Source organism: Lissotriton vulgaris, chromosome 5 (assembly GCF_964263255.1).
Source record: "Lissotriton vulgaris chromosome 5, aLisVul1.2, whole genome shotgun sequence".
NCBI classification, from domain to species: Eukaryota; Metazoa; Chordata; class Amphibia; order Caudata; family Salamandridae; genus Lissotriton; species Lissotriton vulgaris.
This window is the reverse complement of record NC_141693.1, coordinates 109,025,136-109,041,334: the sequence shown is the minus strand read 5'-3', so window position 1 is coordinate 109,041,334 and position 16,199 is coordinate 109,025,136. Positions and strand designations below refer to the sequence as shown.

Sequence of the window (16,199 nt, the reverse complement as noted above, 5' to 3'; positions counted from 1 at the left end):
CCCTTGCCCCCTTGAGAATGGACTTAGGTATCAGACCAATAGAAGATGAAGTCACCCTACGCCCTGTTACTTATTGGCGCAGACTCTGGGTAACCCAGGAATTAATGCATTTTAGACTTGCAATGGAAGAGGTACTGGGCCTCCCTGGGTCTGAGAAACTGCCGTGGTTTGCCTTTATAAAAAAGGAGAGTATGAGACTAGATTTACCCGGTCTTTGGTCTAATCCTGCTGTGGTCTGCGCACAGTTGTCTCGCGCTGATTTGGTTAACTTGGATCGCAGGTACAGAATTTCGGCTACCTATGGTAATTCCTCTCTGGGCCCACTTACTCTCAAGTTTTTTAATATGAAAGACGAATACATAGTAGAGCCATTCCTAGATGAAATTTTACCTACTACAGCGAGGAAATACTATTTACAATTTAGATATGGTACACTTCCGTTTAGGGAATGTCCGGCGTGTGGGGCCAAAGAAGAGTCTGAGTCCCATGTTTTTCTTTTTCTGTCCGACATATAAAAATATACAGCAACGTTGGCTTATCCAACTTTGCAAAAACTTGGGATTTAGACATCATAAAGAGGCCCTAAGAATACTTAAGAGTAATACTTCTACTCCTGTTGTATTCTCAGTCTCACGCTTTATTGATGCTATGTGGCGCAGGAGAAGACCCTATTTGTAGAAAATCTTTTTAGTTTGTAGAAACCACATATGAATTATCATTCCATGTATTCCCAATGCTGTACAGTTTTTTAACTTTCATATTTTTATATATATTTATTGTCATTGGTTCGTGTTTTTTAGCAATGTTATGAATGGTTACTATATCTTTTATGGTCTATGGTCGAAATAAAGATTACTTGACTGACTGACTGATAAATAAAGCAATACAAAAAGCACACAAAATCAAAAACTATATCAACTAACAACACAAAATACAACAAAACAGGGAAATGTTTGCAGAAACATTGAGAATCATTATGACATGTTTCTTGTAAATTTGGAGGTGCATCACAAAGGTTTTGAGATCCATTGGTGTAGATGATTTCTTATAAATTTAGTTTCTCTCTTTAGGGATTTCTTTTACTTCCTAATTTATTGGAAATGCATTTCAGTATTTATTTATTTACTGATGGGGTTTTAATCACTGACTGCATCATATAGGTAAGTAGTGAGTGTAGCAGGTACAGAGAAAATTGTCAATTAGCCAGTATGGCCTGCTCTTGCTTCCCCTGCCTCAGTGGAGTCTCCCAATGGTTAATTCACCGCCAGCGGTATCATCTGGAAAACACTTTTAGCATATCAGATGCTGCTAGGGAATGCATTGGAGGAGCTGCGATATCTCTATTCACGCAAATGTTGATTTTGTCATAAAACCATGGAGGTGAGAGAGAGAAAAGGCAATACCTTTTCACTAACTGGGAGGAAACAACCAATGCGAGAGGGTCAATACTTACACATCTTTATTGAGAAAGGAGCCTGGCTTTGGTGGTAGTCTTCAGAAATAATATTTGATGATAGGTCTGCTATTTTAGCACCTTGTACCTATTGCAACTGTTAAACTCTGCCTCAACTCTCCCAACAAAGAGGCTCTTGCAATGTATTTGGGAGTCATCTGGGTTGCAACATGTCCACAAAAGAAGCAGACAATTCTAACTTTAGACTCTTAGTCTTGGCTGTGGTGGTAGAGGTGGTGCCTTCAATGACCAATTTAAATGACACCGATAATTTCTTAAAACGCTCGGCCATGTCGCATTTAGATGGTCTTAAATATTTGGGGGAAGAGAAAGGCTTTCAGTTCCTTCCTGAACCTGAAAAGGTCTAGTGGTGGCCACAGTTTTAAGTGCAGCTTTTCCAGGTCTCTGGAATTTTAAGTCCCTGCCTCTGTAGTGCTATGGGTTATGCTAACCACAGAAAAGCAGCCTGAGAAGCAGCCCAAGTAGATCACAAACATAGGATTACCTATAAATTACTCTTCGGAACTGACAGGAATGAGATTTGGTTTTGAGTAGAGTCATTATTAGCCCTATTCTGACTCGTTGAAAAGGTACATCTTATAGGATTTCAGAAAAACATTTATAAATTAATTCAGATTCAATTTTTTGATAAACAATCATTTTATGCTTTGACTTTCCAATCATGAATACTTTCAAATTTACTCAGAACCCACATCACTGACAAACATCTGGCAAATCTGTTGGTCTACAGAGATTTATATTTTTGCAAAGCAAAATGAGACATATGGTTATTTTCTGATGATTTTTCTGAATTTTCGGACTGTTTCCCCAACAATGTCTGAGGTTCATGGTGCCTCAACGTCTGATAAGGGTCAGTGGGTAGTTTAAGTAACACATTGCTGCCCGTGTGTAAATTAATCTGCTTCTCAATCCATACTACAGCCTGATGTTGATTTCGGTGGTAATAGAAAATCCTCCAAATTCTGCAGCGATACTGAAATCAGGAGAAAATCCATCAGTGGAGTTTCCTTCACCATAAGGATGTAGCTTTTTGTCTTTATACAGAATGGTTAGTGAGCCAAATAGGCAGTTATTCGTGTAGATTTAACAACAAATTCATCACAATATACACTTGAATGTTCCTAAGGTGGTTATGAAACTGTGCGGGATGATATCCAACTGGGATCACCTAGATCGCTTCAACGAGAACTTATTTCTCCTCCTGCTGCCCTGTCCTTTCCCGTGATTCCTCACTTCATCCTCTTGGTCCATAATCTGCTCGAGTGCAGTCTGGTTGTCGATGTGGAGTGGGGCGATGGAGATATCCCTCACAGCTCTAAACTGCCCACAGTTGTTTAGATGCTCATTCTCCAGTCGGAAGAAGTTCCAGATGAATCGTCTACTTGTGTACAAAAGAGAAGAAGGAACCGTTTACTAAACATGATAAACAGGAAAAGTTAAAATATTGTTAAATTACAGAGAGCTCTCTGTGGATTCCTTCTAAAATTCCCACTGTATATTTGAACAATGGATCTTGATGTTTCTGCTCTGCCTTTAGTTAAAATTAATAATACCAGTTTAGCATCTAAGGTAGAGTTATGTATGGTCCATCAAACCTATTTATAAAGACTCTATCACCAACACTGTTCTATATCCTCTTTAAATCAAGCCAGGAACATTGAGCATCACTAAGAAGGAAGTGGCTGTGTCAGGGAAATGATTTGCGCAGCAGGATCCTTTCAGTCAAAGCGCCAGGATACCCGTGGGGTGACAGACACGCGCTATAAAAGATTACCAATACATACATACATACATACATACATACATCACCATGCACTATCTACTTTTCTTCTGTATTGCAGCAACTGTATAGCTATTCATACCCCTGATGAAGCTGTGAAGTGGTCAGATTTGCATTTGGTTCCTGGGCAAGCTTTCACATGCATTGTTTAAAAGGGCGTTGCTCGTTGTTTGGCCTATGAATTGGATGTTGGGTGAAGCATGGGAGGTTTGGAGGTGTTCTCTAAATATGATGTGGTGGCTTTGCTGCACTTAAGCATGAGTGAATGTGTGTGAAAGTCGCACTCTGATCCGAATTTGTTCAATAATATGATATGTGTGCAATGTCAGATTGATGTCTGCTAACATACATGAAATATCTGAAAGTGACTTAAGCATGAAGCATTGTGGAGAGTGCAAGAATAAATGTAGTCACATATATGGATACTTATTATGTTTGGGTGGACTGTATTGACACACAATGGTGTACATCTTTCCTCCCTTTGATCTAAAAAATAAACGAAAAGTATCTTGCTTTCAAGACACTCAGGAGGAAATAATCTACTGATTGTAGCTCAAACTGGGTTTCACCTTCTGGTGGGTACCAAAACTGCTCTGGTGTCCATCTGGTAGGAATTATAGTGGATTCTGGAAAGTGGACCTTTGACAGGTCTAATGCTTTTCGACTATAAGCAGCATTTGACCCGGTCAATCATCCTTTCATGATTGACCATTTAGCAGAGACAAGTCTTTCAGGGTCTGTCCATGATTGGTTCTCTTCATTTTTGACAAGTCAAAGTTATTCATTAGCAATTAATTATTTGTGGTTTAAAGTAAATCAGGTGAAATTAACTTTATGCCCAAGGCTCCTCATTGTTTAACACTTATGTTTGACCTTTGATTCTTCTAATTGATTCCTTTGGCTTGTACTGCATGTCATGTGCTGATGATACTCAGCTGTTTTGCTTTGACTGTTCTACTGAAGAGATTCAACTGTTTCTTAACCCTGCACTTTTATCCAAGCCTCGATGAGCTAAATCTTGTTAAAAAGGATTGTGTACAAAATAGAAACTTTAACACGTGTTCCTTACTCCTTATGCTATGAAATTTTCTGGACTGTAAACTCAGCGTCTCTTTCTAATCTGAATAGTGTGGTAAAAAATGGAGGCCTGAAAATTGACAAAGACCTGACCTTGACACAAATTAACATTGTAGTTTCTACCTGATCCAAATAAAACTCATCTGGAAAAGTCTCTGGGTCCTCTCATCTGAGTTTTGGGCATTCATCCTTTCCAGGGTAAACTTCGTGAGTGCCTGCTATCTGAGCTTGCCTACATTTTTTGTTCAGGTATCAACTGATACAGATTTCACCATAAGGCTGGCTCTTTCAATACGCTAATTGAGCACATCGCTGAAGTATGGTGTAAAACTCGACTGCCTTCTAGTTGAGTAAAGGGTATATTTCGAAGCACTATGTCTGGCCCATGAAGCAAAAACTGGTACTGGTTCCCTTGCTCTCATGGCCTAAATTACCAAATAAGCTCTTGGGTGTGCTAGGATAATTGTTCTTCATTTCAAAAAAGCCCGACTAAGAGGAGAGTCTTTTTTGGTTCAAGCCTCTGAGGGTTGGAACCAGTTACCTAGTGCCATCCAGGAAATTGTGGATTCTTTCATTCAGGATGCCAATTATGTAAATCAGATGGTCCACAGTAACATTCTATAATGTTCAACCGAAAAGTAAGATAAGCATGAATCCTTGAGGCGTTATTAAGTGACCAGAGAATACTGTAAGGGGTTAACTCAAGAACAACATACGCCAAGTCCCAGGTGGCACTATTATGGACCACAAACTACTATAGAGTCCCCTCCAAAGTGACATAGGCCAAGCCCCTGGAGGCAGTATTAGGCAATTGAAGAATAATATATGAACACCACAAGGAGCAACAAAAGCCAAGGCCCTGATGCTACTGTTTAGCAACTGGTGAGCAAGCACTATCTGCAGTTCATCCAAGAGTGCCAAAGGAAAGGCCCTTGAAGGCACTGTCCAGCCACCAGGGAATACAATATTGAGTTCCCCTGGGGCAGCAGAGTAATAACCAATATTAGTTCAGAGGCGTACCTTTCCGAGAGGCAGGAAGCACCTCATAACACTGACCATTATGTATACAGCAGTGTTAGTTACATTTTTTAGAATGTCTATCCAGGAGTGATGCTGGCCAAACCCATTATTGGAAATGATCATCTTTTGCACAGTATTCCCCCAAATTTTTGCCTTCTGTTTATGAACCTGTTTTGTGGTTGGACATAGACCTCTGTGCAATTTTTAACCCTGCTTTTTTTTGCAGACAGCTTATTGGCAAATTTTATTTACTGATAAGTCCTTAGTATATGGTACTACCTGCTCCCAGGGCCGATAAATTAAATGCAACTAGAGGGCTGCAGCTCTCATTATGCCGCCCACTTCTGAAGCCCTGCGAAACCTGTCTACAGGCTTGACACTGCAGCCTGAGTGTACAGTTCTAAACTGCCATCTCGACCTGGCAAAATAAACCTTTTGGTAGGCTTACACCTTCCTTTTTAATAATGATAAGTCACCCCTAAGGTAGGTCTTAAAAGCCAATAGGCAGGATGTTTGTTATTTAAAAGTATGGCATGTATATTGGCATGTATATTTAAAGTCTTACATGTCCTGGCAGTCAAAAACCTCCAAAGTTGTTTTTCACTGTAGCAAAGCTAGCCCTTCCATGGGTTAACACTGGTTTACACTGTTACAGTTTATACGTGCTAAATTCAGTGTGGGTATAGCTAAAACAATATGTGAAGGGCTCATTTTAATAGTAATTTAAAATCCCACTTAATCAATAAGTTGGATTTATATTACTATTTTAGACGTGACTCATTTAGAAAGTTGTTGTTTTCCTGCCTAAATCCTAAAGGCGTTCATGCTAGTGTCTAGCTGTCAGCTGACCCTTGTTGGCTCTGCTGTGGTGGGATGTGTATTGCTTGCAGAAATTGGAGAAAGGGCTCTGTGTAGGATAGCCTGTGGCTTGTGCCCAGCCTCTTCTGAGTTTCAAATGATGCCTCCAATGTTTCTGATAGATGAAGCCTAAACCTTTGCCTACCTCCCTTTTGTCTCTGTATCCAGACTGGCTCCAAACCCATTGGGGGTGGGTGGGGGGGCGAGGGGGGAGGGGGGAGGAACTGACCAGAACTGGTTTAGGGGCTGGACAAAGGATTGCCCTCCACCCACAGGCTACCACTGGGCATGAATGTGGAAACCATAGAACTTTCCTAAGAACACTCATGGACCTGTGAAAAATCAGAAGAAGGCTTGCACTGCTCTTTGAAAAAATCAAAGAAAGACTGGTGCTCCTTGCCTTGAACCCAAGCCCCTATAAGTGCCTCAAAGGGCCATGTGACAGACCTCTGGTTTGAGCAACAGTCAGATAAGAAGCTTCTAGAGGCCTCTTGCTCCCTGTGCATGCCCAGCTGACCAATTCTAAATGAATCAGCCCTTGACCCTGCTGCTGGGCTCTGTTGGAGTGAGCCCTAACCCTCTAGTGGTGCTCCCAGGTCTGGCCGGTATTAAAGTGTACATCTCTGGTACAAAAACTGCAAGAATAGTGATTTAGTAATGTTTTTCCCAATTTCTAACCGGAAAACTGACAGAGACTGAGGTTGCAGTTGAAGCCGCAGCTGTCGATATCGAACTGCTGGGCGGCTTCTACTTACAGGTTTCCCTATTGCAGGAGATTTGACTTTCAGAGAAGATTCTATACGTTCAAACATAGAGGACTTCACCAGGACTGATGCTGAGCAGCATCCGATCGATGTCAAGGTCTTCACAGGCATTGATGTCCCCTGCTTGGAGCTTTCTCACCTACATCAGTGACTACCCCGGGACCCTGCTCTTCAGCAGCCCACTGTCATCAAGTCCCACGTCCGATCAAGCTTGTAGCTTGCCCGCTAACGACTCACTGATGACCACTTTTTCTTCATAAAAGTTTCTAAGTCAGAAGGTATACTATCTATGAGACAAACTTGGTCCCTGTATCCGATCAGCAATCCATTATGACCTGCCTTAGCTCTTGGTTTGAACCGGTCTAGTGCAGGCGATACTAGTGGTTGGCACTTTGTGCCTTTTGCACTATTTTTAATTTCAACTTTAAACACTCATATCTCCGGTTCTACTTATAGGGTTTTTGTTGTTTTTGTGAGATTTTACTTATTAAAGTTTTCTCTATTTTGCTAGATTGGTATGGGATTTCTCTTGTGTTGCATTTTCACTTTGCTACTGTTTGAGTGCTGCATAAATATTTTACATATTGTCTCTAAGTGAAGCTTGACTGCTTTGTGCCAAGCCACCAGAGGGTAAGGCGCAGATATATTTCATGACTTTAGTTGATCACCTTGACAAGGATTATGATTATCATTTGAAGGGGATTCTCAGCCCTTCAACTAATACTCCAGTTTCTTACACCCATAATGTAGACAGGCAGCAAAATACTATTCTGTGTAAGGAATTCATTTAGTTAACTTCAACAATGTAAATAGTGTTATTCGTCTATAATGAAACAGCATATGGGCTTCATGTCCAAAGCCCTTTTTCAATCACAAACCCTGTGATTTACAAAATCACATGTTTTTTAACCACAAAGTGGCATTTCTTTATGTACAAAATCCATTTTACACAATGGAAAATTATTTCCAATTATTAAAAAGACTTTAGCAGTCCTTTCAGAATTGCAAATAGGAAGGGTTGTGAATGGGACTTCCTGGTCCTATTTCTGATTTGGAAAGAAATGTATAATTGGTTTACATCTGCAATTACGATCATAAACCATTAGTAAGTAATCAATCCTCAGATCGGGGTGATAACTGATTGACAAAGGGGAAAGAGTCCTGACTGGACTCCTTACCCCCATGGGAATGATGTTGACAGCCTAGTGGGAGTAGATGGGGGCCATGGGGCCGCTGCCTTCTCCATTGAAGTTTTCTGAAACATTTAAAAAGCAGCAGTGGTTCATTTAAAGACCAAAGAATCCTTTAAAAATGTTTTCTGTTTTGCCATGCAGTGGTGGTCTGCTGTCCATTGCAGACCATCGTTCCCGTGGCTGCAGTTTATCACTGGGGTGGGGGATGGGGGTAGGCTGTAAATTGTGAACTGCCTAATAAAAATTAATTAGGAATGTGTTTATGCCGATCCAAGATGGCGGAGTGAGGATCCGTGCTAGCGGTTCGTCTGAGAGGCTCTGACCCTCTCCCTTCTTTCCCTCTTGAGTAACTGGGGCCCCGCAACCGGAGATGTGGCAGAGATGCGGCGGCTCTGTTACATGCCGAGAAAATGAAAAAATGAAATGAAATATTGAAAAGCGGCTGAAACGATAAGAGCGACTCTTACTTTTTTATCACCGGAGACAGAAGCAGTAGTGTTCCCGACGATCCACAGGTGCGAAATCCAGGTCAGGACGCCGATGCTCAGCTTCCCGGACCCGGCAAATCTCCTTTGGCGGGTGCTCCGTGGCTGGTTCAGCGGCTCGGGCCCCATTGGATAGGTCTGAGCCTCCGTGCTGTTACTGGTGGTGGAGGTGGCTGGCGGCGGCGACGGAGTAAGATGACGCCCAAGGGTCCGAACCCCCCTCGAACAACCAGGAGTAACAAACAAGCTACCCCGGCTCTCCACACGGCCACTCCTGCTGCTGCTGCAAGTTTACCCTCTACAATTATCGAAGAGCCGGCCACAGGAACTCACGAGGAGCTGGGGGATGCTCTGAATACTAACAGCGTCGGTGGAGGCGGCGGTAGTGGTAATGACAGCGCAAGAGCCACGGAGATACCGGCACAACAAGCTTTAACCTTCAAGAAACAGACCCAGACCCAAGTCGGAGACCAAACGCAGGTTAAAGGCAAACAGGTACTGAAACCCTCGACATTGGGGAAAGAGGCTAAAAATGTACTTACTAAAGCTGTCAAGGCTGGGGTTGGGTCCAAGCAGATTGCTAAGACTGGGGCTTTGATAGAAGAAGAAAATGAGAATGGTTTGTGCTCCTTAACAGATACCTCAGTGAGCGACACTTCTAAAACTACCTCGGCTATGTTGCCTTCTGGTTCTATTCAGGAAGGGTCCGCCTCTACTCCTAAAGACCTCGGTGGTACTGCAGTACAAGTGGAGGTGGAGGTGGAAATACAAACGGCCCCAGCCTCAATGTTAGATAGCTCAGGCTTTGCTCCATGCAAGGGGAACGTGGGGGGTATTAACCCACCCATAACACAGGCCGAAGATATGAGAACTGTCCCCTTACCGTCTAATGAGGCAGATGGGACCATTCTGACCAAAACCAAAGAGCCCATAACACAGGCCGAAGATATGAGAACTGTCCCCTTACCGTCTAATGCGGCAGATGGGACCATTCTGACCAAAACCAAAGAGCCCACCCCCCCAAAAAAGTAACCAGAGACTGAAGGGCCTATTGGGCAAACAAACAGAATGGTGGATATCGATACGGATGTCGAACTGGACTCTTACGAAGACTATGAGGCTGAATCTGATGAGGACCTCAATGATAGCAGATCTAACCCCTCGATGGGGGGAGGGGTCTGCAAGGCTAAAAATAAGCAAAGAACCAAAAGGGGGAGCAAGGCTGCTGGGACCTCAGTTAAACCTAAAAGCAGTAACAGGCCAAATGTAAGAAAACCTTTACAGGCTAAGAGTCCACTGCGAAAATGGATAGAAGCAAAGGGCTTAGTCAAGACTATAGCACTAAGACTATCCGGGGCGAGTCCCCCGGACCACATGTCCATAGGTTCTACCCCAGATAATACAACCCCTACGAGCATTACGTCCAGCATTGCCAGTCCACAGTTGATGGAACAACCAGTGGAGCTAGAGTCAGAACCCTGGACCCGGGGGGCCAGGGGACCTTATTACTCTTAGACCATCTACATCGCCATCATTATTGGCAGGGGACCCGAACCACGTAGATACTTTGGCCTCTGCCAGCAAGCGTCAGACCCCACCCACCGAATTTATTACCGTAACGTCATCTAAAACGGTCATTGAAGGTACACATCTAGAAACGCAGTCAAGACCTTTCTTGGGGCCTGTCTCGGGGCCCGCCATAGTCAACCAGTCACCTTTGGATGAAATATTACAAATATTAAGTAATCAACGGGCTGAGGCGCAAGAACATTACCTTCAACCGAGAGAAGATAATAATAAGATGCAGTCTTCTCTTTTTGAACTTACGGCTAAAATCGGTGGGATCTCGCAAGAAACAACTGAGTTACAACAGCGGTTGGTGGAGGTGGAAGAGACTACCACCAAGGTGGCTTCGGCATCCGAAAAACATGAAGAGCAGATCTCTGGTCTTCAAAGGAAAGTCGAAGATTTGGAGAACAGACAAAGACGCTCTAACCTGAGACTTTTTGGGATCCCGGAAAAATCGGAAGGATCAGACCCGAGGGCTTATGTCGTTGGCATACTTAAGAATGCTCTCCCCGACCTGGCCGACTGGGATTGGGACTCTCAAATACAACGTGCTCACCGGCTGCCATTATTTCAGAGAAACAAAGATGCTCAGTTCCCTCGCCCATTTTTAATATATTTTGGGAATTTCCTTTTGCGACAAGCTGTCTGGCAGAGAGCACGTCCTAACTCTCCAATCTTGGTCGGGGGTCTGTCGCTCTTTACCCGCTCGGACTTAAGCAAGGACACTATGGACAGACGGTGGCACTTCCGTAAACTGATTCATCCCCTCAAAGCTTGTGGTGCCCAGGTATTTCTGCAAGAACCTGCACGCCTCAAAGTCATAAAAAATGGGCGAACTCATTTTTTCAATGAAAATAAGGAGGCTGAAGCTTTCTTAGTCAATATCAAGTCAGATAAAAATTAGAGACAGATCATTACAAGAGTTCCACAGGGATCTCTCTCCTTCCTTTCCCTCTCCCATTTTCTCTCCGGGGTTTCTGCTTTTCTCCCCCATCTTTTTTTTGTAATTATTATTTTTTTTTTTTTATTTTTTTTTTTAAGGGGATTGATAAACTGCTGAGGTGGCTGGGTTGCTAAAGGGTCGCTGTCTGGAGGGTTAATCCCAATTTCTCGCTGTTTAGGTTATTTAAAGAACGGATAGAAAAGAATGGAGGGGAAAAGGGGGGAAAAAAGAGGAAGAAAAGAAAAGGGGAAAAAAAAAATGTTTTGTTGTCTTGGGACAAGTCTATTCAGGGGTTTGAGAAGGAAGGGAGGGGGGGTGGGGGCCCGTCAGGGCGATCTTCTACAAGAGCTGCCTCTCCAACGGCAGCTGAAGCTGAAGGTCGGTACTTCCCCGGCTGGGGTAGGTACTAGGGGGGGTAGGGGGGGACCTTCTCCGCAGGTCTCGGTGGGTGGGTTTTGGGTGGGAGGAAAATGGTTAAAACAAGTTTTCAGGCTAACAGGGATTTAATTGAAGATAGACAGGACATGGACATTATGGCACTGAATTTGAAGCATACTAGATGTGATATTAATCGTTTGAGAGAGATCAAGAATCTACGACGTTTTTGTCCCCATTACAGTTGTTTTTTTCTATATATAATTATCAACGTTTGTTTATTTACCGGGTATAGGAACCGATGTTTTCACCACTTTTTAAATGCATGAAATAAAATGCTTAGCATGGAATATAGCGGGTATGAACAGCAAAGGCAAGAGATCCTTGGTCTCCGAAGAATTGAAATTATATAAACCGCATTTTTGTTTGCTATCAGAAACACATCTTATTTGGAAAGATAGGAAACTACTTAACCAATTAGGATATGAAACTATGGTCTGCTCGTCTGCTGGGACATCTATAAGAGGGGTTGCAATACTTAAGGATAGGCGCGTAAGAGTTGAAGTTTTGCAGACTGCCCATGACAAAGATGGCAGATGGGCAATAATGCAGTTTAAGTATGAAAACAATACATTTGTATTATGTGTGGTGTACGGGTCTAACACAGACGAACCAATGTTATTTGACCAATTGAATATAAAATTATTGGACTGGGTGGGGGAAATTATAATTATGGGTGATTTTAACTGTATCATGGATTATAATCTGGATACAACCAGACCTAATAGCCACCAACGGATGCATAAGACTAGGGCAGCTATATTAGATATTTGTCGTATACATAATATTAAAGATGCCTGGCGTCAGCTACACCCAAGTCGATCTGGGTATACATATTATTCGGCACCCCACAAATTATGCTCAAGATTAGATATGGCTCTAGTCAGTGATAATGTATTAGAGACTTGCTCCATGACCCTATGCCCCCGCATTTCCTCTGACCATAACGCTATAATTATATCATTTTCCACACCACACAGCACAGCTCCCCCCAGAATGTTCTCCTTTCCCAGATATCTTATCTCAGATGCATCTTATATTTCGCAGCTGAAAGCACATCTTGCCGAGTTTATTAGTATCAACAAGAACTCGGCCTCCTGTCTTGTAGTATGGGATGCCTGTAAGGCGAGCATAAGGGGTTTCACACAGGCCTATGTGTATAGACAAAATGCCGAACTTAAACAACGCAGAGCTATGATAATATCACAAATAACTAATCAAGAAGAGTTACTGGCCCTGGCACTTCGACATAATTTACCAACTGTCACGGATATTAATCTTAAACTTAGTTCTTTAAAAAACAATGCAAAGAAAAGCTTCTATCAGAAACATAGTGCAAATATTCGTAAATATAAAATTGCGCAATACGAGGGGGGGGACAAAATTGGCCGCATTTTGGCTTATAAGGTGTCTGAGTCCAGAGCAGGCTCTCTAATTTCTAATATTCGGGGGTCAGATAACAAGATATATAATAAACCACAAGAGATTTTAGAGCTATTTGCTGAGTTCTATAAAACTCTTTATACCCCAGAGAATCAGCCAGATCCGGATCTTATACGGGCCTATATTGAGGAATACGCAATGCGGGCAGCTGATAGCGTAGACCTGAGCTCCTTGTCTGATGATTTAACCATGATAGAACTACATCAGGCTATTAATCATTTGCCCGTGGGTAAAGCGGCAGGGGAAGATACTATTCCGTTGGAGTTATATAAGGCATGTTTATCCGAATTAGATCTGCTATTATTAGAAGTTATGCAGTCAGTAGGGATGAATAGAAAAGCACCCAAATCATGGAATAGGGCGAAAATAGTTTTTTTTCTAAAGAAAGACAAACCAAAGGAAGAGAGAGGGTCATACAGGCCAATTTCATTGATAAACACAGATGCAAAAATATTTGCTAAACTCCTCGCAATCAGACTGGTACCTATTATGCCTCAACTTGTCAATATCCAGCAACATAGTTTTATTCACGGGAGAGACACTACCTCACATGTAAACACGGCTATAACGGCTTTCGATGTCGCAGAGATAGAATCCACCCCACTAGGCATGATCTTATTAGATGCGGAAAAAGCGTTTGATCGAGTGGGGTGGAGCTATCTCTGGAACACGCTGCTTAAAATGAGGTTTAGTGGAAACTTTCTAAGGCTCTATATGACAATCCCTTTGCCTGCACTAGTTATAATGGTCTAACTTCCTCAGATTTTCCAATTATGCGTGGCACTCGCCAGGGCTGCCCTCTCTCACCCCTCTTATTTGCTCTCTCTTTGGAACCTTTTTTAATGGCTCTTAACTCGCAAAATTTAATCATGCCCTTTAGCTCTGGCTCTCAAGAGCTTAAACTGACTGCATATGCGGATGATATTGCTATCTATACAAACGACATAAATAAGGCCCTAAAAGGAATTAAACTAGAGGCAATTAAATTCGGGAAAGTATCTGGCTATAGGCTTAACATACAGAAGACACAAGTTGTTGCCAACTATTCCCCCTCCACGGCTACTCCAGAGATTTGCAAGGTAGTTACCTATCTCGGTGTTAAACTCACGGCGAAAATACAAGAAATAAATCATATTAATTATAATGAATTAATCAAATCCACTGCTATACTTTTAAAGAAGTGGCATAGGTTACCTCTGAATATTATCGGCAGAATTAATCTTATTAAGATGAAGGTATTACCTAAGTTCTTATATTTATTTCGATCTATTCCATTGGCATTGAATAATCGGTTTTTCCAACAATTGGATGGGGTTTTAAACAGCTTTATCTGGGGCTATAAAAAAACAAGAAGATCGCTGAAACACTTGAAAAATAACACAAGTGAGGGTGGGCTTAACTTCCCAGATTTTAAGTTGTATTTTTGGTCCTCATTTTTTTTACGATTACGTTCTTTATTTCATAAGGAAGGAACCATATTTTTTCACTATCTTATGTTGAAGCAAGAGTCAAACATGTTTTTGTTTAGAGCAAATGACCCCAATTACTTCAAGAGGGTAAGGTTCAAGACGGCCAGGGATATAACAAAGATATGGAAGAACGTATTGATATATTGCAGGACCTCGTTCTTTCACCCGATGCTACCTCTTTGGGGTAATCCAGGTCTTCCAAGAGCATTTTCTGATAATATCAATAATATATGGGCAGAGAAGGGAGTTAGTACCTTGGCTGACTTATATGGCCCACAGGGATTTGTTGATTTTAATCTGCTTAAACTTAAATATGATTTACCGGAAAATGCCAGATATAAATACTTACAGATCCATGATTTCTTAATTAATAAAAAAAAGATTCGAAGCATTGCAGACTGTGACATCTGGACTTGTTTATATTCTAAAAAAACTAAATCAGTTATTAGTGGGGCTTATAAACTATTATTAAAATATAAAACAAATGACCTGCCTAAACTAGCGGAGAAATGGGGGGTCCAACTTGGCTCTAATGTCACCCCGAAGCAAATAACGAACTCCCTTTCTAACATCAACAAGCTAGTAAGATCATCCAGCCTTAGGCTACAGCAGTTTAGAACAACGTGCATGCTCTACTATACTCCTGAAAGAGTCTCCAGATGGTCCCCTAATCCCGATTTCACAGACCGCACAAAATGCCCCAAATGCTCTGGGGTAGCCGTTAATTTAGTTCATATGTTGTTTTCCTGCCCTAAGCTTAAAACTTTCTGGGACGAGATTCAAGATATCTGTAGAATTAAGAATATTTTTTTGCCTATTCTTACTGCCCACCTAGTTTTGCTAGATCATCAACCTACCCAAATCCCACATTCTCCTTTGGCAACCATACTTATCTCTTGTGCTAAACTAACTGTTGCAAGAGCCTGGATTGCTATAGATCCACCTACGGCCTGGAATTGGTGGGCTCTAGTAATGGAAATACATTCCATGGAATCTGCCCTAGCTAACCTAAGGGGAGGCCGCTCACTGATAAAATTTGAAAGATATTGGGGAACTTGCTTCTCAACTTGATATTAATTTGTTATTTCCTTTGACATTGTATGAAATCTATAAACTTATATACCTTTTTTTTATCTCCACGTTCAGCAACTTTGGACGTCTATGATCTTTCTTTGCCGTTTTGATGATACCTCTTTGTTCCCTCCTTGTTGCAATATTTGCTGTATTATTTAACTATTTCTCTAATGTATTTAATGTCCTGGATATACATATTTGTATTGTATTTTTTTCCTGTTAGCTTGTTTACAATAAAAAGTTTAAAAAAAGAAAAAAAAAAAAAGAAAAAAAAAAAAAGGAATGTGTTTATGCCACCCTCCCCCTGCAAAACGTTTTTTTGTAAACTGCCCCACATAGCTCGGTTGGCAAAATCCTATTCCATTTGCAAAAAGTTGGTGCTCAATTAATTATGACTTACGCAAATGGAATAATAGTACATCAGGCCTCTGTTTCTGCATGTAGAAAGTTTTAAAGCCTCGCTGGGAATCAAGTCCTCAACACCCTGTGCTCATGTGAGAGGGTCACATGTAAAACCATTGAGAGAAGAAATGAAAGGCCAGACTTACTACTTTCATGCAGTGCAGCCCAGCAAGGCAATTTGCGGTGTAATGTTGCGTGAAAGGGAGACATTAT

The 16,199-nt window shown here is 41.8% G+C and overlaps 1 protein-coding gene across 1 annotated transcript in view; it reads right to left on the bottom strand.

Moving 5' to 3' along the window:
• Window positions 1-2,201: 2,201 nt before the first annotated feature.
• The window catches only part of LOC147710315 (solute carrier family 53 member 1-like), a 255,214-nt gene continuing 241,216 nt past the window's right edge, over window positions 2,202-16,199 (bottom strand). The window contains exon 15 of the mRNA XM_086919346.1: window positions 2,202-2,852. Within this exon, the coding sequence (XP_086775472.1) occupies window positions 2,639-2,852 (214 nt within the window). The 3' untranslated portion in view covers window positions 2,202-2,638. The remainder of the gene's footprint in view (window positions 2,853-16,199) is intronic.